This window comes from Thalassophryne amazonica, chromosome 3 (assembly GCF_902500255.1).
Source record: "Thalassophryne amazonica chromosome 3, fThaAma1.1, whole genome shotgun sequence".
NCBI lineage: Eukaryota > Metazoa > Chordata > Actinopteri > Batrachoidiformes > Batrachoididae > Thalassophryne > Thalassophryne amazonica.
The window spans coordinates 22,578,742-22,603,208 of NC_047105.1; the positions used below are offsets into that span (position 1 = coordinate 22,578,742).

General features: G+C 41.7%; 1 protein-coding gene across 1 annotated transcript in view; it reads left to right on the forward strand.

Moving 5' to 3' along the window:
* mmp24 (matrix metallopeptidase 24) overlaps positions 1-24,467 on the forward strand; it is a 239,811-nt gene that overhangs the window by 120,176 nt on the left and 95,168 nt on the right. Inside the window, exons 4-5 of the mRNA XM_034165909.1 lie at positions 20,952-21,051; positions 21,856-22,060. Of these exons, the coding sequence (XP_034021800.1) occupies positions 20,952-21,051; positions 21,856-22,060 (305 nt within the window). The remainder of the gene's footprint in view (positions 1-20,951; positions 21,052-21,855; positions 22,061-24,467) is intronic.

Here is a 24,467-nt window from a genome sequence, read left to right on the forward strand (position 1 = left end):
CACGCCTGTCAGTGACGTCATTCGCCTGTGAGCACTCCTTGTGGGAGGAGTCGTCCAGCCCCTCGTCGGAATTCCTTTGTCTGAGAAGTTGCTGAGAGACTGGCGCGTTGTTTGATCAAAATTTTTTGTAAACCTGTGAGACACATCGAAGTGGACACGGTTCGAAAAATTAAGCTGGTTTTCAGTGAAAATTTTAACGGCTGATGAGAGATTTTGAGGTGATTCTGTCGCTTTAAGGACTTCCCACGGTGCGAGACGTCACACAGCGCTCTCAGCCGCCGTCGTCAGCCTGTTCAAGCTGAAAACCTCCACATTTCAGGCTCTATTGATCCAGGACGTCGTGAGAGAAAAGAGAAGTTTCAGAAGAAGTCAGTTTCAGCATTTTATCCGGATATTCCACTGTTAAAGGAGATTTTTTAATGAAAGACGTGCGGACGGATCCACGCGTCGGGACGCAGCCGACGCGGTGCGGCGGCACAGGAAAAACACCTCCGTGTTGATAACCATTTGTAAAATCCAGGCGGCTTTTGATGGCTTTCAGTGGAGTGAGTATATGAGAAATTGTTTAACAGGCAGGACATGTTCCAACTTGTCCTTAAGGCTTTCAACAGAGGTGTTTTTCCTGTGGCGGAGCGTCGCGGCGGCTGCGTCCCGACGCGCGGACCCGTCCGCACGTCTTTCATTAAAAAAATCTCCTTTAACAGTGGAATATCCGGATAAAATGCTGAAACCGACTTCTTCTGAAACTTCTCTGTTCTCTCACGACGTCCTGGATCAATAGAGCCTGAAATGTGGAGGTTTTCAGCTTGAACAGGCTGACGACGGCGGCTGAGAGCGCTGAGCGACGTCTCGCACCGTGGGAAGTCCTTAAAGCGACAGAATCACCTCAAAATCTCTCATCAGCCGTTAAAATTTTCACTGAAAACCAGCTTAATTTTTCGAACCGTGTCCACTTCGATGTGTCTCACAGGTTTAGAAAAAATTTTGATCAAACAACGCGCCAGTCTCTCAGCAACTTCTCAGACAAAGGAATTCCGACGAGGGGCTGGATGACTCCTCCCACAAGGAGTACTCACAGGCGAATGACGTCACCGACAGGCGTGGAAAAACTCATGCATGCGCACGAGGGTTCAAGCATGTCTGACGTAAAAACATATGAATGAAATCCATATAGTTTTTGAAAAAAATTAAAAGGACCGTTACTTTATTGACAGACCTCGTATTATAAATGAACTAATATTTTTTTTTCAGATATGAAGCCATCCTGGAGCTGACCTCTAATGAGCTACAGGGGTCAATAAAGAATTACACAGGGGTCAAAATGTAAAAATGCTCCAATCATGTTGAAAAACTATACATTATTTGTCTGATCATAACGATTCCAAAAAGGTACAATTTGGACTATCTATGGCTGAATTCCATGGAGTTATGGGGTAAAAACGTCACAAATGGTGACAAAGGTCAGTGTCAGTTTGTACAGGGGTCAAAAATTAACGTTGCTCCAATTTTGGTAAAAAAATATGCAAATTATTGGTTGAGTTAATAGCATTTTAAAAAGGAATAGTTTGCACCATCTGTCATGCTTAGTTATCATGTTACGGGGTAACATATGTCATAGAATCCAATGGATGTCAACCTTGTTTGACCTTTACTTTGGACATCAAGCATTCATCACAGTTAAAACTATTCCATTTATTAATCATTTTATTTCAACCAATAATTTGCATCACGTTTTACCAAAATTGGAGCAATTTTAACTTTTTACTGATCTTTGTCACCATTTTTGCCTTTTTTCCCCCATAACTCCAGAACATTCAGTCATAGATAGTCCAAACTATACCTTTTTGGAATCGTTATGATCAGAAAAATAATGTGGTATAGTTTTCAACATGATTGGAGCATTTTAAAATTTTGACCACTGTGTCATTCTTTACTGACCCCTGTAGCTCATTAGAGGTCAGCTCGTGATGGTCTTTCGTGATGCGAAGCAAGGCAGGGGTGTTGCGCTTATTTATAAATCGAGGTTTAGCTTATTAGCTGTTGGGGGTTACAAATATCACTCGTTTGAGCATCTGATTCTCCGCTCTGCTCAGGATATTACACATTGCCAAGGTCAGAAGAATAAAAATCAGTCGTATTACTTTGTCACTGTATATAGGCCTCCTGGCCCATATTCTGAATTCTTAGATAAATTTGGTGCGTTCATCTCTAACTTGTCAACTAGTGTAGTGATCATTGGTGACTTTAACATTCATATAAATAAGCCTTCCGATCCCCTCTGCAAATCATTTATGGAAATTGTGGATGCATTAGGATTTCGGCAATGCATTCGGGATTCGACGCACATTAGTGGAAATACCCTGGATCTGGTTCTCTGCACGTGGTATTGCTGTCACGAATATTGACATGCCTCTTACATCAGTGGTGTCTGATCACTCACTTATTAAGTTTACAGTTTCGCTGCCGTGTTTAGTGGAACAACAACCTTATATATCATTACGGCGATGCATCAACTCCTCAACTAAGACTGAACTCGAAGCTAGACCTGCCTGATGTCTTAGCTTCACATTTGACAAATACCCAGTCAGTAGACAGACTTGTGGATAGTTTAAAATCAGTGCTCAAAACTACACTCGACGTGATTGCACCACCTGTGTTAAAACCGCACTCCCCCAAATCACAGTCACCTTGGTTCAATGATTATCTGTGTGACCTCAAGCATGAAGCAAGAGGTCTAGAACGGAAATGGCGTAGTTCAAAATTAGAAGTATTTCACCTTGCGTGGCGTGATGCTATCTTAGACTGTAAGCATGCATTATTGGCTACACTACTCTGATTTGATCAACAAAAACAAGCATAACTCAAAGTTCTTTTTCGACACGGTGGCAACACTTTTGTATGGACAACCACCTGTAGTTCCCTCTCCTTTTACAGCACAAGATTTCCTGGATTACTTTGGGAAGAAAATAGAAGACATCAGGTTAAACATATCCCAGCATGTCTTAATCCAGCCACTACACCCTGCTATTGATGTGGGCACCACTACTGAGGTATTACCTAGATTTACAGAATTGACAGTATCTCACTAAGCATGCTGACAAAACTCATAATGTCAACAAAAAGCACAACCTGTTTATTTGATCCTAGGCTCTCACTAAAGTGGTGAATGATCTTCTGCTTACAATGGATTCGGACACCACTACGGTTCTGTTGCTGTTAGATCTCAGTTCTGCATTTGATACAGTGGATCATTATATTCTATTTGATAGGCTGGAAAATCATTTTGGGATTACTGGGAGTGCCCTTGCATGGCTGACATCATACTTGACCAGTCGTTCTCACTGTGTTACTGTTAGTGTTACTGGTAGTGTTACTGTTGTACAGTAACACTACCTCTAACCTTAGTGACATGAAATTTGGGGTTCCACAGGGGTCTGTCTTAGGCCCCCTGCTTTTCTCCCTTTATATAGCACCCCTTGGGCACATATTGCGGCGTTTTGGGATTACCTTTCACTGCTATGCAGATGATACTCAGTTATACATGCCGATAACTGCTGGTAATCTCGTTCACATAAAATCCTTAGAAGATTACCTTGCAGCAGTGAGAAGTTGGATGTCTAGAAACCTCCTACTTTTAAACTCTGATAAGACTGAAATGATGGTTCTTGGTCCAATGACACATCGGCATCAATTTGACCAGTTAACGTTCAGCCTCAGCTCGTATGTCATACATCACACTGACAAAGTGAGGAACCTTGGGGTCATTTTTGATTCTTCATTGTCCTTTGGCCTCCACATTAGAAATATTACTAGGACTGCTTTCTTCCACCTGCGAAATATAGCGAAAATTCGTCCCATCCTGTCTGTGGCTGATGCTGAGACCCTGATCCATGCATTTATCTCTTCTAGATTGCACTACTGCAATGTTCTATTTTCTGGCTTACCGCAGTCTAGCATTAGGGGTCTCCAATTGGTTCAAAATGCTGCAGCCAGACTTTTGACACGAAGCAGAAAGTTTGACCACATTACACCTATTTTGGCATCCCTTCACTGGCTTCCTGTCCCAGTGAGATCAGATTTTAAGGTTCTGCTACTAACCTATAAATTATTCATGGAGGCACCTCCCTACCTAGCTGACCTAATTAAACCTTACGTACCGGCCCGGGCTTTACGTTCTCAGGGTACTACTTTGTGTCCCTAAGGTGAATAAGAAGTCTACGGGTCACAGAGCTTTCTCTTATCGTGCCCCTGTTCTGTGGAATGATCTCCCTGCGTCAATAAAACAGTCAGATTCTGTGGAGACTTTCAAGTCCAGACTTAAGACGCACTTATTTTCCCCTTCATAAGGCTAGCATACTGGTACAGTTCCGTTTTACGGTTTTTACTCTTTTAATTCATTTATTAGTAATTGGAGCGGGCCGCGGCCTCAACTTTACCTAAATTTTGGGTCTTTTAGTGAAGTTTAGGGCTAGTGGCCGGCGATCACCTTAGTATTTCTCTGTTTTTCTTGTTGTTTAATGCTGACAAATTATACAGTATTTTTTTGTCTTTCTGATGCCTGATTCTGTTTTTTCTTTCTGTTTAAGGTGCAGTTCCATCCAGAGATTTGAGTTGTATTTGTGTTGGTGATCCTCCTGTCCTGTGCGCCAATAGCATTTCTTGTGTATTCGTCCGTGAATTGTTCTGTGAATTGTTCTGTAATTTATGTTTGTAGCATGGCCCAAGCAGAGGGTCACCCCTTTGAGTCTGGTCTGCATGAGGTTTATTCCTCAGAGGGAGTTTTTCCTTACCACTGTTACTCTGGGGGTTGGTAAGGTTAGACCTTACTTGTGTGAAGCACCTTGAGGCAACTCTGTTGTGATTTGGAACTATATAAATGAAATTAAATTGAAAATTTTTAAAAAAAACGATGTTAGTCCCCTGTTCATTGAACTTAATGTTTGGTCCTTGTGAGGTGAAGTTGATGTTATGCCGCTGTTCATTTAATTCAGTGTCCGTTATGTTTTCATCTCGTCTGGGTATTTGTCTGTAAACTATTCATTTCTGCACAGTAACTGAGGAATGCCCTGTCTGATTGAAACCATTTTTTAGTGGTGAATTGTCAGAGGCCAGAGGAAGGTTCCTTTCAAAAATGGGCTCATCTATCATCTGATATGGCCACCATTGGCACATTTTCATTTTAATTTCAGCCACTTAATTAGAGTTTTTCCTTACCACTGTTGCTCTGGGGGTTGGTAAGGTTAGACCTTACCTGTGTGAAGCACTTTGAGGCAACTCTGTTGTGATTTGGAACTATATAAATGAAAATAAATTGAAAATTAAAATTGAAAATTGAGCATGTCATTGTGGTTGTTATATTGTAGAATCCAGTTGAAAAGCCGTATCTTTTTTGGAAGTATCAAGTACAAGTCAGTCAGCATCAGAGCATGCGCTGGTGTCATGCATTGCCGCATCCACGACACCCCGGAACTGCCTTGGGTCCTGAATGGCAACCACCCAGGCGGACAAACCTTACACCCCCACCTCATGAAAGTAATCATCTACCTTGACCTTCTCCAACCACTGGGGTTCTCAGCAACTCATTTTGAACTGTTTTTGAATTGTTTTGTGTAATGAGCCTTGAGGCAACGCTGTCATGAGTTGGCGCCTTATACTCGTAAATTGAATAAATTAAATTGCATTGAGCACTAAGGCACCTACGTAGGTGTTGGATCATGCACAGAAAAATGCATCACATGAACAAAAATTGCAAAGATGAAACCTCTCATTTGACACATGGTCATTCCAGCAGTACACAGGAATCCTCCTAAGAGACCTAATGCAATAAACATCTAGTTGTCACCTTCGGTAACTGGATAGTGTCCAGGTCTCACAACCATACAGTAAGACAGGACGAACCAGGACCCTAAAAACATGGACCTTCGTTCTTCTGCAAAAATATAATGGCATCACCAAACACCTCTGTCCAGTGACCTCATGGCACCGTAAGCTCTGCCAATGCTTTTCTTGATCTCAAAAGCTGAAGACCCAGAGACATGAATGTCACTCCCAAGATAAGTGAATGTCTCTTTAAGTTCAAAACTTTTTACCACATAAAGATAGATTTATGATGGTTGAGTCCCGGTAGTCATTATCAGCTTAGACCAGGGGTGGCCAAGTTCGGTCTTCGAGAGCCACCTTCCTGACACTCTTAGTTGTCTCCCTGCTCCAACACACCTGAATCCAATGAAAGACTCCTTAGCAGACTTTTAATGAGCCTTTCATTGGATTCAGGTGTGTTGGAGCAGGGAGACAACTAAGAGTGTCAGGAAGGTGGCTCTCGAGGACCGAACTTGGCCACCCCTGGCTTAGACCTTAGTCTTGATCCAGATCAGTCTCAAACCCAGACATGCTGATTCCTCACTCAGGTTCTCAAGTGCTGCAATCAGAAGATCCATTCATTCTTCAAAGATCACAGTGTTATCCAAAAGTCAAGGTCAGTACATTTTCCCTTGCCACCAAAACCATGTAAGCTGCTGTTTTTTTTTCACCCTACCAAACACTCAGTCCATACAAGCATTGACCAGGATAACTGAATTCAACATTTGCAAAAATCAACATAAGCTACAATGAAGCGCTGCTGATATTCACACTGGTATTCACTGAGTAGTCGCAGAGTTAGAATGCGGTCGATGGTTGACTTCTCGGCCGTGAAGCCAGACTTCTCCATTCAAGTAACTGATATTGAATCCTATGTGGAACAATACTTGGAAGCGCCTTCTCCCGAGTTAGAAGGCACTGTCATATAGTTGTTACAGTCGATGTGATTGTAATGTAATAAACTGAATTGAGTCAAGTCATGAAGAACTGTCTGAATGTATGATGCATTAACTGAAATTGAACCAGAACACTGGTGGTGATTCTTTGTCTGCAGTCTTTTTTGTAAAGTCCTGGCAGTTATGGAATAATGTGTTGACTTGATATTGCAAAAAAAAAAAAAAAAAATGCATTTAAAGAATTTTCTCATCTTCCTGAAACTGTGAAACATCACTTATCACTAGATAGCTGCAGGAACTCTGTATTCCTAAATGAAAACATCTTTTGATGTCTCAGGACTGGAAGGTTAGAAACAGTTTTAAGCTAAAGCTGTCAAAAAAGGAGCGAGAGGAGGGTGGAAATGGGAGATAAGAGCAAAAAGAAGCAGACAGAGACAATCGAGAGAAAGATGCTGGACTTTTATGTTGATGCTTTGGCAGCACTGTTCTTAACTTTCCTGCCAACAAAGCAAAGCAGGAAGCAAAGTTTGGATGTAATTCAATTGAAAGAAGATCAAAAATCAAAAGGAAGTACGTCTAAAATGCTCTTCCTTCTCTGACTGTTGCGGATCTTCTACAGTAGCTGTACATCTAGGAAGACTATGGGATCCGCCTGACAGCACATCTTTTTTTTTTTTTTTTTGGCAGTGGGTGGGATGGTTGTTGGCGTCATAAGCAAGCCAGGTCCTCCTTGACTTGGCAGTCTCTGCTACAGCTGCTGTAAATTAAAGAAGATGCCTGAAAAGTGATGGATGCTATTCCATTTCCTTGCTTGCCTCCAGATCATGTCCAAGGTCCTTCTCTTCTCATCTACCCTCTGTGACCAGTAGCCAACTTATGCTCTCCAGTCATTGTGATGCAATGCTGAAGAGAGATTGTTTCATGCCACTTTTGGACCTGTCTCAGCAGGGTTTCCAGAGGATCTTGTTCCTATAACCAGTTTTCCAAACAGAAGATCCTTACATAACCATCCATTCTTTTGACATGCCCTTGTCAGCATTCGGTTGGGCTTGTCTTTATTCCATGTTGTGTTTACCTCCTGATGGTGCTGGACTATCCTCTCCAGCGTGTAAACCTGTGCAGTGGATATGGAAATCCTGGGATGCTCCTGGATGCGCCTCTTGGCCTAGCCAGTGATGTCCAAAGGTGTATAAGCACATCGTTTGGCAGGAGGATGATGTGAAATAACTACCAAACCAGATATGAGACTCCACTGCAGATCTTGATGGTTTACATCTGAAGCCTTTACCTCTCCTGAGGTTCACTCAAGGCAGAGCAATGATGCGTATAACTCAGAACATGGTTAGCATAGGTAGGCAACACACCACACCTCAAGGACCCACTATGGCACCAAAATTCCCTGCTGTTCAGTCTAATGTGTGATTCCAAGAGGAGGATGTTGAAGAATCTTGAAGGTGAACAGGCTGCATATTGGCAGAGAGAAACATGCACATTTGGCTCCTCCTTTCTGTACATGGTGTTTAAGTTTGCCAGTGGCAGCAGATGAAAGCTGGAAAGAACAACTGGCAAGTCTTTACAACAACACAATGATGAAAAATGCAAAGAAACAAAACCTTAGAATCCAAGTTATCAGCATAAGCCAAGGATTAGTATAAAAAGGTCTTCTACCTTTGGCTCCAAAATTACTTCAGCTTGATCATTTTGGCTCTCAATCAGATCAAATCATGAAAAAAAATCTTGAAAGAAATAATGTCTTCATTGAATTATACAATATGTGAGGAAACCTACTTTTGTTACTGAAGTACTTTTAATCTTAAGCTTTTATATTTAATGTTTGAGGTTGAGTCTTGACAAAGATCAAATAGTTAACTGCTCAGTGAAGTCGATGTTAGGCCCTTGTTCAATGAAGTCGATGTTATGCCCCTGTTCAGTGAAGTTGATGTTATGCCGCTGTTCATTGAAGTCGATGTTAGGCCCCTGTTCAATGAAGTTGATGTTAGGCCCCTGTTCATTGAAGTCGATGTTAGGCCCCTGTTCAATGAAGTCAATGTTAGGCCCCTGTTCAATGAAGTCGATGTTAGGCCCCTGTTCAATGAAGTCGATGTTAGGCCCCTGTTCAATGAAGTCGATGTTAGGCCCCTGTTCATTGAAGTCGATGTTAGGCCCCTGTTCATTGAAGTCGATGTTAGGCCCCTGTTCAATGAAGTTGATGTTAGGACCCTGTTCAATGAAGTCGATGTTAGGCGCCTGTTCAATGAAGTTGATATTATGCCCCTGTTCTTTGAAGTTGATGTTAGGCCCCTGTTCAATGAAGTTGATGTTATACCCCTGTTCATTGAAGTTGATGTTAGGCCCCTGTTCATTGAAGTTGATGTTAGGCCCCTGTTCAATGAAGTTGACCTGCTTTTCTCACTTTATGTAGCACACCTTGGGCACATATTGCGGCATTTTGGGATTACCTTTCACTGCTATGCTGATGATACTCAGTTATACATGCCGATAACTGCTGGTAATCTTGTTCATATAAAATCCTTAAAAGATTGTCTTGCATCAGTGAGAAGTTGGATGTCTAGAAACTTCCTCCTTTTAAACTCTGATAAGACTGAAATGATGGTTCTTGGTCCAAATCGGCATCAATTTGACCAGTTAACACTTAGCCTAGGCTCGTGTGTCATACATCACACTGACAAAGTGAGGACCCTTGGGGTAATTTTTGATCCTACATTGTCCTTTGACCTCCACATTAGAAATATTACGAGGACTACTTTCTTCTACCTGCGAAATATAGCGAACATTCGTCTCATCCTGTCTATGGCTGATGCTGAGACCCTGATCCATGCGTTTATCTCTTCTAGATTGGAGTACTGCAATGTTCTATTTTCTGGTTTACCACAGTCTATCGTTAGCATTAGGGCTCTCCAGTAGGTTCAAAATGCTGCAGCCAGACCTTTGACACTAAGCAGAAAGTTTGACCACATTACACCCATTTTGGCATCCCTTCACTAGCTTTCTGTCCCAGTGAGATCACATTTTAAGGTTCTGCTACTAGTCTATAAAATTGTTCACAAACTGGCACCTCCCTACCTAGCTGACCTAATTAAACCTTATGTACCGGCCCCGGCTTTGCGTTCTCATGGTGCAGGACTACTTTGTGTCCCTAGGGTGAATAAGAAGTCTGCGGGTCATAGAACTTTCTCTTATCATGCCCCTGTTCTGTGGAATGATCTCCCTGCGTCAATAAAACAGTCAGATTCTGTGGAGACTTTCAAGTCCAGACTTAAGACTCACTTATTTTCCGTTTCGTATGGCTAGCATACTGGTATAGTATTGTTTTACGCTTTTTACTCTTTTAATTAATTTTATTAGGAAACGGAGCATGCCGCGGCCTCAATTTTACCTAAATTCTGGGTCTTTTAGTGAAGCTTAGGGCTAGTGGCCGGTGATCACCTTAGTATTTCTTTTGTTTTCTTGTTGTTTAATGCTGACAAATTACACAGTATTTCTTGTCTTTCTGATGCCTGATTCTGTTTTTTCTCTCTGTTTAAGGTGCAGCTCCATCCAGATATGGGAGTTGTATTTATGCTGGTGACCCTCCTGTCCTGTGCACCAACAGCATTTCCTGTATATTTGTTTTGTGAATTGTTCTGTAATTTATGTTTGTAGCATGGCCCAAGCAGAGGGTCACCCCTTTGAGTCTGGTCTGCTTGAGGTTTCTCCTCAGAGGGAGTTTTTCCTTCCCACTGTTACTCTGGGAGTTGGTAAGGTTAGACCTTACTTGTGTGAAGTGCCTTGAGGCAACTCTCTTGTGATTTGGCGCTATATAAATGAAATTAAATTGAAATTTAAAAAAAAATGATGTTAGGCCCCTGTTCATTGAAGTTGATGTTAGGGCCCTGTTCATTGAAGTTGATGTTATGCCACTGTTCATTTAAGTCAGTGTCCATTATGTTTTCATCTCGTCCGGGTATTTGTCTGTAAACTATTCATTTCTGCATAGTAACTGAAGAATGCCCTGTCTGATTGAAACCATTTTTTAGTGGTGAATTGTCAGAGGCCAGAGTTAGATTCCTTTCAAAAAATGGGCTCATCTATCATCTGATATGGCTACCACTGGCACATTTTCATTTTAATTTCAGCCACTTAATTAGGCAATGCCTTGTATGATTGAACCATTTCTTGGTGGTGTACTGAGGGTAGCAAAAGGAAGTATCCTTTTGAAAATGTGTGTCGGTCCACCATATGCCAGTTGTAAAGCAGCAACTTTTTGGCATACAAAAAGAGCACATGACACCTTTAATGCTGTAGTCCTTCATTATAGAAATAATCCCAAGATTTCATTATCACCTATACTTTGAAACCAAACAGCAGTTTAAAATGCATGCAGGGGCATATCCCACACTTTCCTTTGCTCTTGTTTGAAAGTATCAAATACTAATGAATATTGAACAAAACATTAACTTCTATCATGAATTATATCCTTTATGAAACAGCCAAAACAAAAGAGTAGTCATAATTATGATCCAGTCAGAACACGTTTCATTTTAATCATCTTATCGATTCTCTTCTCTGTCTTCCTCTCATCTTCTCGCCGCACCCTTTCTTGATTGTCTCCTTCCTGCACCGTTCTTCTTACATTCATCTTCCTTCTGATTCTTTGTTATAAACAGCCACAAATAATACACTGGATGTTATTTTGACATTGGAAACTCAATGATCAGATTCTCCATCCCGGCTGAAGGTTTTTAATTTTCTGCTCCATATTTTGTTATTTTACTGGTTATTTTAACTGCTGTCTCTGTACAGCTGAAGTGCTAGACTATGTAAAACACACACACACACCATCTGTGTGTTTTGGCCACAGGTCATTTGGCCAGCATCAGTGCTGAAACGTTCCACACCATTTACTCAAATCAGCTCACTGCACCTATCTGTCGGCCTGGAAAACACACACACACACACACACATTCACTGAAAAGGCTTTTGTCACTTCTGGGGACATTGAGTTGTGACAACAGGAAATCTAAACTTCACACTGAAATAAAAAAAAATAAAGTGGTTGTTCTTATTGTAGATTTCATGTACTGGGCTTACGTATTTTGATGATCTGTGGTGCTTTGCATTTGGAGTGTGTCCAGCTCCCCTTTGCTGCTCACGTGGTGCGTAATGTCAGTATAAAGGCAGAGGGCTGATGCCTGCCCTGTGCACTCTGCACACCACAATATAAATGTACAAGTACATATACATTATGTACGTAATGGTGTTTTTGACTGTGTATGACTTCATCACATGACTTCTGTGTGACTTTATCGTTCATAAGAGGAGCGACTGAGACGTTTTGAACCTGACCAAAAAAGGAGGTTGTGGTTCTCCATCTTTTGCATTCCAAGAAACACCAAGTGATGCCAAGAAACCAATTGATTTCGGGGTCATAAGTTCAACAATCAGGGTCAGTGGAGCATGTGAGCGATCTGTAACTTCTTTCCTAATGTCACCAGAGTTGGTCTGTGTGTTTGACATTGTGACCCCAAGAAGTGTATTGATTTTTGGTCTCAAATGGTCAAAGGGCAAAATCACTGAACTGTACTTTGTTACATTTCCTGTATATTTGTTTTTGTCAGTTGTGTCGGTAGCATGGCCCAAGCAGAGGGCCACCCCTTTGAGTCTGGTCTGCTCGAGGTTTCTTCCTCAAATCAACAGAGGGAGTTTTTCCTCAACTCTGTCGCCTGTGTTCTTGCTCTAGGGCAGAGGTCTGAAACTGATTCCAGAAAGGGCCAAGAGGGTGCAGCTTTTCTTTGCAACCACCCACTGCACCAGGTGATTTCACTGATTAACCATGGCCCTTTCTGGAATCAGTTGGAGACCTCTGCTCTAGGGGTTGGTAAGGTTAGACCTTACTTGTGTGGAGTACCTTGAGGCAGCTTTGTTGTGATTTGGAGCTATATAAATGAAATAAATTGATCTGAATTGAAGCCTTCTTCAGAAAACTATTATTTGTCAATGGTAAACCAATCAGTGTTTGCCCAGGGCGCCCTGCATTAGAGCAGGCAATGCTTTGGTTTTACATCTTCCCTCTCTTCCTCTTCAGGCACAGTAGCTTATAGCATGCTGGTCTCATCCCCAAATCGTCACTTTGTGATAACCACCAGCATCAGATGCTGATGGTGAAGACACTTTTCCATGTCAGTATACGGTAACATGGGAAATGGGTTTTCCACACCACAGAAATCTGTGTCTTCCCTGTTGTAAGTGTGATACACTTTTCCTGACCTTTAAGCCACTACCACCTTGACTAAAATTCACAGTTAGGCCTGGCAGTATGACTGAGTGGAATTATTATTATTTGTTTTTATTTCTGCCTAAACGCTGCTTTCCCCCTGACTTAAGCTTGAATTTGTCTTTCGGCCCATGCTTACAGTCTTTATACAGCAGAACAACAACCCGTCAATCAAGTCTCATATGTAAAACGGCTGAAATTTAATTTTGCTTCACTTTAAGAGACAGTGTGGCCCTTTGAGATTAGCTAAAACAGCAGACGCAGTCCAAACGCATTAGCATTCTCTTGAGTAATCCCCTTCAATCCCACAACGTCCGCCTTTCCTGCCAATTATATGCAACTACATCAACAAGTGACGGCGGCCCCACAGACTCGCTGAGCACATGTGCCACATTAATCAGCAGTGGAACGCCCTAAAAATTCCCTGAATTTGTTCAAATTAAAATCACAGCTTTTGGTACGAAGAAAGGGCAAAAAGTGCAAACTTAGAATATTCACTGAAAACTGTGTGTTGATGGTTGATGATTGTGACTTGAATTTTAAGAGCAACACTATGATGTTTACAACAAATGGCCAATTCATGCTGAGTTTGTTCAAAATGGTAGTGTGTACGTTTAACAAACACAAAAGAACATTGAGCGCATTAGCCCAGTTCCTAAGGTTCTATGCTGGCTGCTGGTTGTTTCGGTACGAGTTCAGTTCCCATCTGCTACTGTGGGAAGAAGAAGGCCTTTGTTGTCATTCTGCATTTCATCCAACCAATTTTGTTCTCTGCATTCAACCCCTCCTAATTGTGCTTAGAAACAGTCCAACCTGTAGGGGTTAGATCACTTGTCTGCCTAAGTGGTTGCCATCCAGGACCCAAGCCAGTTCTGTGTTGAGGTGTATGCGGCACCACGTGGTGCCAGTATGTGCTCCCAAACTTGGCTAATCTTCCATGGAAATATAAAAACATTCAAATTTCACACTGGAAACTTTGATCTGGATATGTCAGCCCCCTAGTGGTTATATGAAGACATTAGTTGTAGACTTAACACCTTTTGTTGTTTAAAGCACTCTCGCTTGCATTACTGCTACAAAAATCTATATTTCAAAATGTGCCTTTAATCCATAATGCTGAAGCACATGCCTGGAATGTTGTTTATACATCTAAATTCTGTTTTCCTCTCAGAGCTCGTCGTCCTCAAAAACTGGCTGCAGTGGTGAAATAACCAAAACTTTTTATCTTTTTTGCATTCAGAGTCTGCAGTCTGTGTCTTGTTTTGATCATTTCTATCATGTTTTCTGTTTACGCCATCACTACCGAGAAGAAGTACGCACATCACAGTACGACACGGGAGCCTACGTCCCGTAATAAAGCACGGAAAGTGCAGCCAGCATTCAGACTTCTTTCTGCAGATGGCCTCAGTCATTTGCAGTTGTTGTGCTCTCTTGAAGACAGAATTCTGACCCATTCTGTGATGTTTGTTTCCGTAGCGTGTTTTCCAGATGGGAACAAAGCATTTGCCCCCTGCTGAGAAGCAGATTGTGTGAAATGAACTCAGCCGCTCACTTTTCTGTCTTATCTCATGGCTTTTTCTTCAGCTCTGACTCTTTTGTCCGGGCTTTTCTTTCTATCCCTGGTGTTTGCACTTGACAATCACTTCATCTGTCCTCCAACACCCTCTTCCTCCTTCTCTCTGTCTTTTTTGTGCTCATTTTCTCTCTTTTGTCAGAAAATTACACTGAAGGTTTGACAGACACCGCTAGCATTACTCACAGTATATGAAGTGACTGATAAAACATGTAATAATATGTCTTCCCCTCGCCCAAAGAGAAAAAAATAGATATGGATGGCGAGTCGCCTCCTCTCTGGCAATTACTGTTTAATGACCTTTCTGCCTCATTTGTCTCCTGGAGCTGCATGAACATGCATCACCCAGTGCAGGAAAAAAAGTCTCACTGCTGTTGCTACCATTTTTGAGTGCTTAACTAAACGTATAGACCCATCATGAAGGTTTGGACCGATACTTTAATGACCCCAGAAAACTGACTCCGTAATGGATATACATTGATGCAGTCGGAGATGGTTGCATGGTTGTATACATTTACAGTTCTGTATTTCCACTTGGGGGAAGTACATGTTGCTACTAGAAATCAAAATCTAATACCAGATCAAATACAAGAAAAAAGATCACATTCTCAGCTCAAATGCTTCACAAGGGCAAGGTCCAAATTAACAGACCAGTCCTGTGGCTACCCCAACCAACAGTAAAACTGTTAAAATTAAAAAACAACAAAAAACGATAAAAATTAAGAACAGCAGTGTGCAGAATAACACTGATATGTCAGATCAATTAAATGATAAAGAAAACAAGCGAGTCTTTAACTAAGACTTACACAAACTGGGTGTTGTGGAATTTTTTTGAATTGATCTTAGCAGAAAATGAGACCGGTGAGCAAGGACCACCAGGATTGAGATATACGATGCAGAAAGAGATTTACTTACAGTCTAAGCAGAAAACAGGTGCACCTGGAGGAGACCCCAGTGAGTACGGCATGCACACGTACCCACAGAGCCTTCTCCCTTACCCACTCCGAGAGCCATGTTAAGGACCCTTGGTATAGTAAAAACAAATTCTTATTACAAACATGGCCTTCTGCTAGTCTGGGCCATGATCAAATGTTTAGTCCTAAACCTGGAAAACATAGTGTGTTCCATGAACAACAATAAGGAGGCGAGAAATGACCCTGGCCCAGGAGGCTGTGCCTGCAGAGATGGGGGAACAGCAATTTTTACCCACACTGGGTACAAACAAGATGCATGCTAAGACAAGGCTCTGTGACCAGTTGACTTTTTTTTTTCGCCTTCAGAACACACAGCAGTCCTTTGTCTTGAGCACACAGAGGCTGGGCTGATACATATGGTGTAAGTAAATCAGCCAAGTATGAGGCCACTAAACCATGTTGAGTTTTGTTTGTTAATAGCAGTTCATTAAAATCAGACCGCACATGACTTGCTAATGGAATCATGTCATGCATAAGCTAGCCTAGGATGTTAATGCCGTGTTCACACCGGACGATACGCGAGCGACAGCGGCGACAGGTTGCCATGTAATCTCGATGGAAGGACGCACTGTGGCGCCACAAAAGTTCAAGCCACATAATGCAACGCAATGGACGTGAATGAAGAGATGCAAATGAAGTGATTTTGAGCGATTGGCGCGTATGTGGCGCGATTGCGGCGCGATTGCCCTCTTCCCCAAGTTGAAAAATCTGAACTTTTTCATCTTGTCGTGTCGCAATGACAAATCAGGGACTGGATATGTAGTGACGTGGAGATGTCTGGAGTTTATACTTGATGTGGACAGGTCCTGTCTCTGGCAGCCACCCTGTGAGCAGGACTTATGTCCCTTTTGTCCTTTATTTCACAATTATGACAGTGTTTGAGGGGACAGCGAGCAGCAGCACCACAGCAGCGGCAAAAGCCAGTTTTTTTTTCACGTGCGCGCGCGAGCGAATCATCCGTGAAGATTATTTTATTTATTAACTACACAGATGTATAATAAAACAAATGGTGACTGGTTTATAAACATAATTATGACAGAGTTTGAGGGGAGAGCGAGCAGCAGCAGGGGCGTCAGACTGGGGGGTAAAGGGTACTATGTACCCAGGACCTAGAGCATTGGGGGGGGGGGACACAAAAAACTGGCATTAAATACATTTTTGTGTTGCATGTTATTAATGTCCATACAATTCATGTTGTAAAAGAAAATAATTAGAATGAATGTATAAATGTTGCAAAACATAATTCTGCTCTAACAGCAATATTGATAGATCTCTGAGGGCCCTTCCACCCCTGCACAGTTGTACTGTGGTTTAGTCCAGGCGCACAGGTGGCACTCTGCCATACACACACACATCCCAAACGGGATCTGACAGAAAGAGGAGGTGTTTAGTAGTGCTGACATAACGAATCAATTTAATCAATTATTAAAATAGTTGTCAACTAATTTAGTCATCAGTTAGTTGTTAAATAACTTTGTTTTACCACAAATGTTTCATTTCTGCCATATAAATCAACTGTTTCTGCAGCGCAGCTTTGCTTTGAACCTTGAACCAATCAAAGCAGTGATTCGCAGAAGCAGTGCTTTGATCTGATTATTATACAGAAAACAAATGTGCCGGCAGCTGCAACAGCTTAATGCTAACTTCAACATTGAAAACGTCATAGACATGCTAACGCGTTAGCATCGATTCCGTTTTTAAGTTATAAAAAACATCTATCAACTGTTTCAGAAGACCATAGCAGGTCAGATCAACATAAAAAGGTAAAGACCTGGTTTGACTACGCATTAGAAATTTGGTGTTTGGGTTATTAAAAAAGAACATAACAGTGTGGGGGGGCTCTTCAATATGGCTAGTACTTAGGGCGCAGAATTTGGTGCTACGCCCCTGAGCAGCAGCACTGCAGCAGCGGCAGCAACCAGTTTTTTTTTTCACGTGCGCGTGCGAACGAATCGTCCGTGAAGATTATTTTATTAACTACACAGATGTATAATAAAACAAATGGTGACTGGTTTATAACACAATTATGACAGAGTTTGAGGGGAGAGTGAGCAGCAGCATCGTAGCAGCCATTTTTTTTTTCACATGTGTGCGCACGAACGGGACAGGAGGTCCTCAAACTGGCTCCTGGAGAGGCGGAAGTACTGCTGAAAGCGGCCGTCATCCAGACGCAGCTCCTGCAGCAAATAATGAAACTCCCAAAATTGGGAACATCTCATGAGGATGTTGTGAACCCAGGGATGGCACCGCTGGTGACATTTGTCAGCTTTCCACAACAAATAGAGCACAGCGACTTGCTCCGTGTGATCAAGGTCCGCCATGTCGACTTGACAGTGAACGGAATGGAAGCTCCTCCTATTTGATGACGCATTGGGGCAAATTTTTGCAGTGAAAGCAGAGCGACACACCGGGCGATGGTGGTGCGTCCATCGTCAGGCGAGAGACGTGAATTTGTGGTGTTGCATGTCGTGTGGTGTGAACGCGGCATAAGACCACAGCCCAGAAATCCCTCAAATATTAGATTTTCAGTGCCCCCTACAGGTGACGTCCTCAACTGCACACTGACATTTTGCAAATTACCAAAACTGCTTTCATCACAGATTATCAGTGAAAATGAAGTTGGGAAATTACTGGTGTGCCGTGATATTTCATTTTCAGGCATTAATTTAAAAAAATACAATTTAATTTAAAAAAAAGTCCAGCGATGGCTCTCAAGAAATTTGCTCAGAGGAAAAAATAGCTTTGGGGACCTAGAAATTTAAGATTTTTCGACTTTCTCTATAGCCCTTCCACCAGAAAGAAAATTCCAATAAAATTTGAATGTTGTCTTCTAAGAGAAATATAAAGCGACAATAAGAGACAATATAAAGCGCCTTGGGGCAACTGTTTGTTGTGATTTGGCGCTATATAAATAAAATTGATTTGATTTGATTTGAAATAACAGGAACATGAAACTGATTAGAACAGAAAACTCAAATGTCATAACTATTGGAAAAATAACTTTAACTAAAAGCATCAGAGAGATGCATTTGCGATGTGTCGGGTGTTTCTTTTTTATGATTATATGACTTCATATTTTGACTTTATTAGAAGTCAGTTATAGCAATGACAAATGCTGATCAATATGAGCTTTTAAACAAATCTCTGGCCGCATTGTTGATGGAGACATTGTGGTAAACAAGTTTTTAGGCTATATTTCACTTAATCTTTGTCCAGTCTGTTCCAAAACCTAAACATAAGGAAGCGCTAAGTCAAGAAATATTCTCACCAAATTTGCTTAAAATCAGTCCAGCTGTTTTTTTTAGTTATTTTGTTCTAACACACAGGAGCAATTACAATAACCTGCTTGCCACGCACGTGGGTTAGTAATTCTAGTTTGTTCCTGCCTGCAGCTTGAGCAGTGTGGACAAATAGGAGCTATTCCAGGGAGTCTGGACATTAAACATGGTTTGAAATGAAAACCAAACTGTGTAATAGACAGATATCCCTCACTCCAGCTGTGGGAGAGCGCAAGAAAGTGTGCAGGCAAACAGCCTTTAAAAATCACTACATGCATCAGCCACGTAGGTCAAATTCACAAGCCCACGAGCGCACTCACCCTGTCCATGCACAACCATTACCTCTACACAAAACCTCTGCACACCTTCCCACGAGTCAGGTTGATACTGCAGCACTCCTGTTAAAAGAGCACGGCGGACGACACTCTGATTTGTCGATGCTTCGACAGAATGCTCACAGCAGACCTTCAATTAATGTAGACCATTAATCGAGTCCTTCTCTGCTCACACTATTTAGCTTCTGGATGGAAATGGTGCCCCAAATGGATTTACACAGTGTGCATTAGACCAGTTAGCTATTGAACCTTGAGACAGACCTATCATTCTAGACACCCAGTTGTTGCCTTAGGACGCTGGTTAGCGTCCAAGTTTCATAACCATGAAGCCAGACGAGAAACACCAGAACCCCAAAGACTTGGACCTGGAATCTCCTGCAGAGATATCGACATCATCAAACACCTCACAACCTCATGACTCCATAAGCTCTTTGCAGACATCTCTCAGAGACACCAGATATGTCGTGATGATCAAAAGGGAAATGTTGTTGTGAAATGCGCTGTGACAGCCTTTAGGTGGACTCAGTCTGACGAAGCCATCCTATCGGATCAGATCACTCACTCACAGAATGTTGATCGAGGAGCGGCTGATCCACTTTGTCAAACCCGGCAGATAAAGAGCAAGAGATGGAGTATGAAAAAAGATTAATTATGTAAATGTCACACACACTTTTCCCTTCGCTGTGTCTGCAGCCTTTGGCGTGCGCACAAAATTGTCACTGTGGCTTCAGGTGGAGAATATCAGAATTCTTGGCATCTGGTGGCATTTAGATAAATTAATGTCTCCTTCATATCTGATAAGCTGTTCTTTCTTTCTGTGTGATATTTGATAAAGTTGATGAGTTAATTTGGAGTTACAGTCAATGTAATGCCAGACCTGTTGCTGCCCTTTTTAATTTCCTCTGCTTACTAATGAGCAGCGCGCCACGGCACATTACGCCGCTGTCCCTGTGTGCCTGTGTTTTCCATCATTCTGGCTGTGATCTGGTCTGTTGGATTTTAAATTGGGTCCAAATGTCCTCCAGCTATATTAACCTCAGGTTACTTTTGGACTGGGCCTTTCAAACGGGCATGGTGGTGCAAGCAGTTAGTGCGCTTGCCTCCATGCGGTAGATCCCTAATTCAAGATCACATATTCTCCATGAACATCTAACGTTGCATCAGGAAAGGCATCTTAAAACTCGTGCCAAATCAACATGTGAAGCAATACGGAATTAATTAAAAAGAAACTGATTTCATAATCGTACAAGTAAATTGCCCATAAGGACAAGAGATACAACCGTAAGTTGATTTTTGGCCGTCAGCCCTTCTTATTTTCACCAAAAGTTAACTCCTTAAATGAATAAACAGTCAAGATGTTGCAGCACCTCTGAGCAGCTTTTGTCGCCAACTAGCAGGTGATGTGAGCGTTTCAGGGTTTCTGTTACACTTCCTACTTGAAACCTAAACTTGTCTTGTTCAAGGACACAGACACAGAATGAGTGGGATTCAAACCCAGGCCTACATATTGGCAGGCCAGCCCCTTAGCCACTCATCCACCTGCTCTCTGTTCTCCAAATGTGCTGCATAAATAAACTTTACTTAATAAATTAATCTTGACATAATATTTGGAAAGTTCCACATGAATCTGTTATGCTAAGATTAAAATGGTTTAGCCCCTTTAAAAAGTTGGTGTTGGTGAATGTAACCAAAGCTCATCTTATTGTTCTACAAATTGTATTGAGTTTTTAAGTGTAAGTAACATGTCTTTGATGTCCGACAGCATATCTAATTTCACCCCAAAAGTGGGAGAGAAGGACACCCAGAGAGCGATCCGCCAAGCTTTCATTGTGTGGCAGACCGTCACGCCGCTCTCCTTCGAGGTCAGAGAAAATTCTACATTATTGAGCCCCTTTCTGACTTTCTTGGACATGAGGAGGTTTGCTGTGTCACACCGCCACGTTAAGATCACGGGTGCTCATGAATGTGATCTATAGCACTCGGCGGGATGATGTAACCTGTCTTATTTGTACCATGAAACGTGCAGAAATAACAGCAGCACGCCTGTAGAATACCATTAGCACAGCTGTGGCACTTCCACAAACCTCCCGGTGATGTTGTGGTACATCAACATTCCAGGCTCCATGGAAATGCAAAGGATTACTGAAGTATATTAAATGAAGTCGAGAAGAAACATTGGCCTGTTGGTGCCAGTGGTTATTGCCGGGTTCCATTGAGTGAGGCAGATGAGTCTACACCTCTCTCTGGAACAAACACCGCTCAATTGAAGGTTACTTCCCCAGACAAGGATGGGAAAACACAGGTAGCATATCCGGGAATTGGCTCCAGGTGTACATGTTGGTCATCCAGTTCCTTACCCGATGAGTTACCTGCTTTGATATATTGACAGCTGTGTTGGGAAAAAAAAGCATCTTGAGCAAAATTCAACTGCAGTTAAATCAAGACACCCTCTGGGACCTTCTAAGGTTTTCCAAGGTAAGGACAAGGTTTTAAACTGTGAGCTTCCGGGATGCATGCCCATGAAAGTGAGAACGGGGCTTTACTCACCGTGAATCTGGTCAGATTTGTCCTGTTTTAACAACATTTTCTAATGACGACAAGCAAACTGTCCCTTCACAACATTCCCGTGCATTGATACATTTCCACTTTTCCAATTTTCCTTCCAGGAAGTGCCATACTCAGAGATCAAAAACGAGGGCAAAGAGGCCGACATCATGATCTTCTTTGCCTCTGGTTTCCATGGTGACAGCTCTCCATTTGATGGGGAGGGTGGTTTCCTGGCCCACGCCTACTTTCCAGGCCCCGGCATCGGCGGAGACACACACTTTGACTCAGATGAGCCGTGGACGCTGGGAAACGCCAACCATGACGGTGAGGTGCATTTTTCCTTCTGCGCCACTTTACGATGCCACTGCTTTAGTTTTGATGTTTTAAAGCTCGCCATGCTTCACATTTATGATTCAAAATATCAAAAAACGATTAAGTTATGACTTTATGCAATTAAGCTTTGTGAATGAAATTCTTCAAAGGGACAGATATCGTCCACGTTTAGTCACTGCGTGAAAAATGGAGGGGAAAAATGTCTTTCACTTGCTGTTTTTTTTCCTACTTCTATCTCCATTTGACAAATGACTTGCGCCAGATTCCTTTTTCTTGAATAACTAATGTGTTGAAAGTAGGGGAGAAAGAGAGAGAGCGAGAGAGACACACACACACACACACACACACACACACACACACACACACACACACACACAGCCAGAGCGAGGAAGCTGGTTTGAAAGATTAGCAGAAAAGAGAATTAGGTTTGACAGAGCAGCTCTAAATTCAAACGACACTACGACACACGTGCAAAGCTTATTCCTGCATCACCGTTCCCAGAAAATATTCAAAATTTCTCCTTGTGTATGCATCAAGGCGGATTTATAATTATAGATTTAAAAGCTTAATGTGCGCTAAAAAAAATTTGCCCCACTTGGAAAACTGCTGATTGTAAATGAATGTTAAAAAACAACTTAAAGTGTCTAAAGTTACACAATCTACCCAAAACCCAACATCCTGCAGTGAAAAATTAAGACAGCATGGAAGTGCCAAATATTCAGTACTTTAATATTTCCCATAATCTCCCTGCGCTTCCCACAATGCACCACGGTGACAGCAGAGTTCAGGTGTGTCAAACCCATATAAACAATGGCTAGCGAGGAAGTGGATGGCGCCGATTCAGTGAGGTCACAAATGTTTATGATGATGACAAGTTGAGGTGTGTTTGCACGGTGCACTGAACCAAAACTCTACTGAACATACCTCTCGTGTGAGTCACAGACCGCGAGACAGCGTGAGATTCACAACTGCCCCTTGAGGCTGGCTTCAAAAGTGAGTCACTCCCCGTAGAACCACATGTTAAAATCTTAACATTGCCAGCAGATATAAACATATTATATCCTGGTACAAAAAGAAGTTTTGATCTGTAGTTAGATTCCCCGCTCATGACAACTGTGCAGATTTTTTTTTTTTTTTAATGGGCTGAATTTTTGTTATTGTTTTAAGCTATTTTAAGCCATAAAGTTATTAATAATTAGGGGGTGTGGTCACTGAATTGCAGCTAGTATGCCAGCAGGTTGAAGGCCCCACGAGCAGTGATTCTGCTAGTTGTCGAGGACTGGACCATGTTTTTCGTTTGTGAGCATTTTATTACAAATGTCTGAGATTAACTGTCTTGCTGTCCGGTTAATGGTACAAACAGACAATCGAAGAAGCCTGTGCTGCAGTATTTCCATGAAATCAAATTTTAATATTATTTAATTTGCATTTTAGCACCGTTAGCATGTTAGCAGCTTGGTGACATTATCTTCATGGTACTTGAGCCATGTGTTGGTCATAATTTTTAAGTGCACCTACACCACAAGTTGTAAAAACCACCACGAGTCCACAAAAATATGTGTTAATCAAACACCCAATGGAAGATTAATCTTAAAGGAACACCTGGTTAACAGTTTTCTTGGGGGGCGTTGCAGTGTGTTTTGGCTTTATTAATTGTGCGATTCTTGCTCACATTCGATCTCTTTACCCTTTTGGGGGATGGCGAGGAGTGAAGTGGAGTTGGGCGCTACAAGATTCAAGATTCAATACTTTATTGCCATGCAACCAATGCAAGTTGCTAGGGATTTGTTTCAGTGTGCTAAACAAGAGACATAAAAAGCATAAGCATACACACAATACTCCACATAAAATCACACACATTATATCTGAAGAATAAAAAAAAAAAAAATAGACCCCCTTAACCTGAGTCAGGTTAAAGTGTCAAGTGCAAACATAGTCTCTCAGCAGTGGCTTGTTAAAGTGCTAAGTGCAGTAGTACAATACGCAGCAGATACAAAATGGACATATTGCACTAAAATGCTAAATAAATAAATATATAAAAAGATAAAAAGAAATACAATGTATATGAGCTCAGTCATAGTCATAAAAACCTACTTTCATAAGGTGCTGGTGCAGGGTAGGAGAACTATTTAGGTGCTTAACCCTTTACCTACTGAGGCTATAAATGGACGATTGGTTATAATTTTTTATTATAGCAATAAAATTAAGAAATAATGTTCTATGTTTGTGTGCTTTGGTACCCTTTTCCAAGAGTACCTGAATTTCAATTATATTACACCTGATTAACTATTTATACACATTATTTGTAAGTTTTAGCATTTAAAATGAGAAAAAACACAAAAATGAACTTGATTTTTTTTCAGTTTTTTAGTGAAAAATGATTGTTATGTAAAGGAAG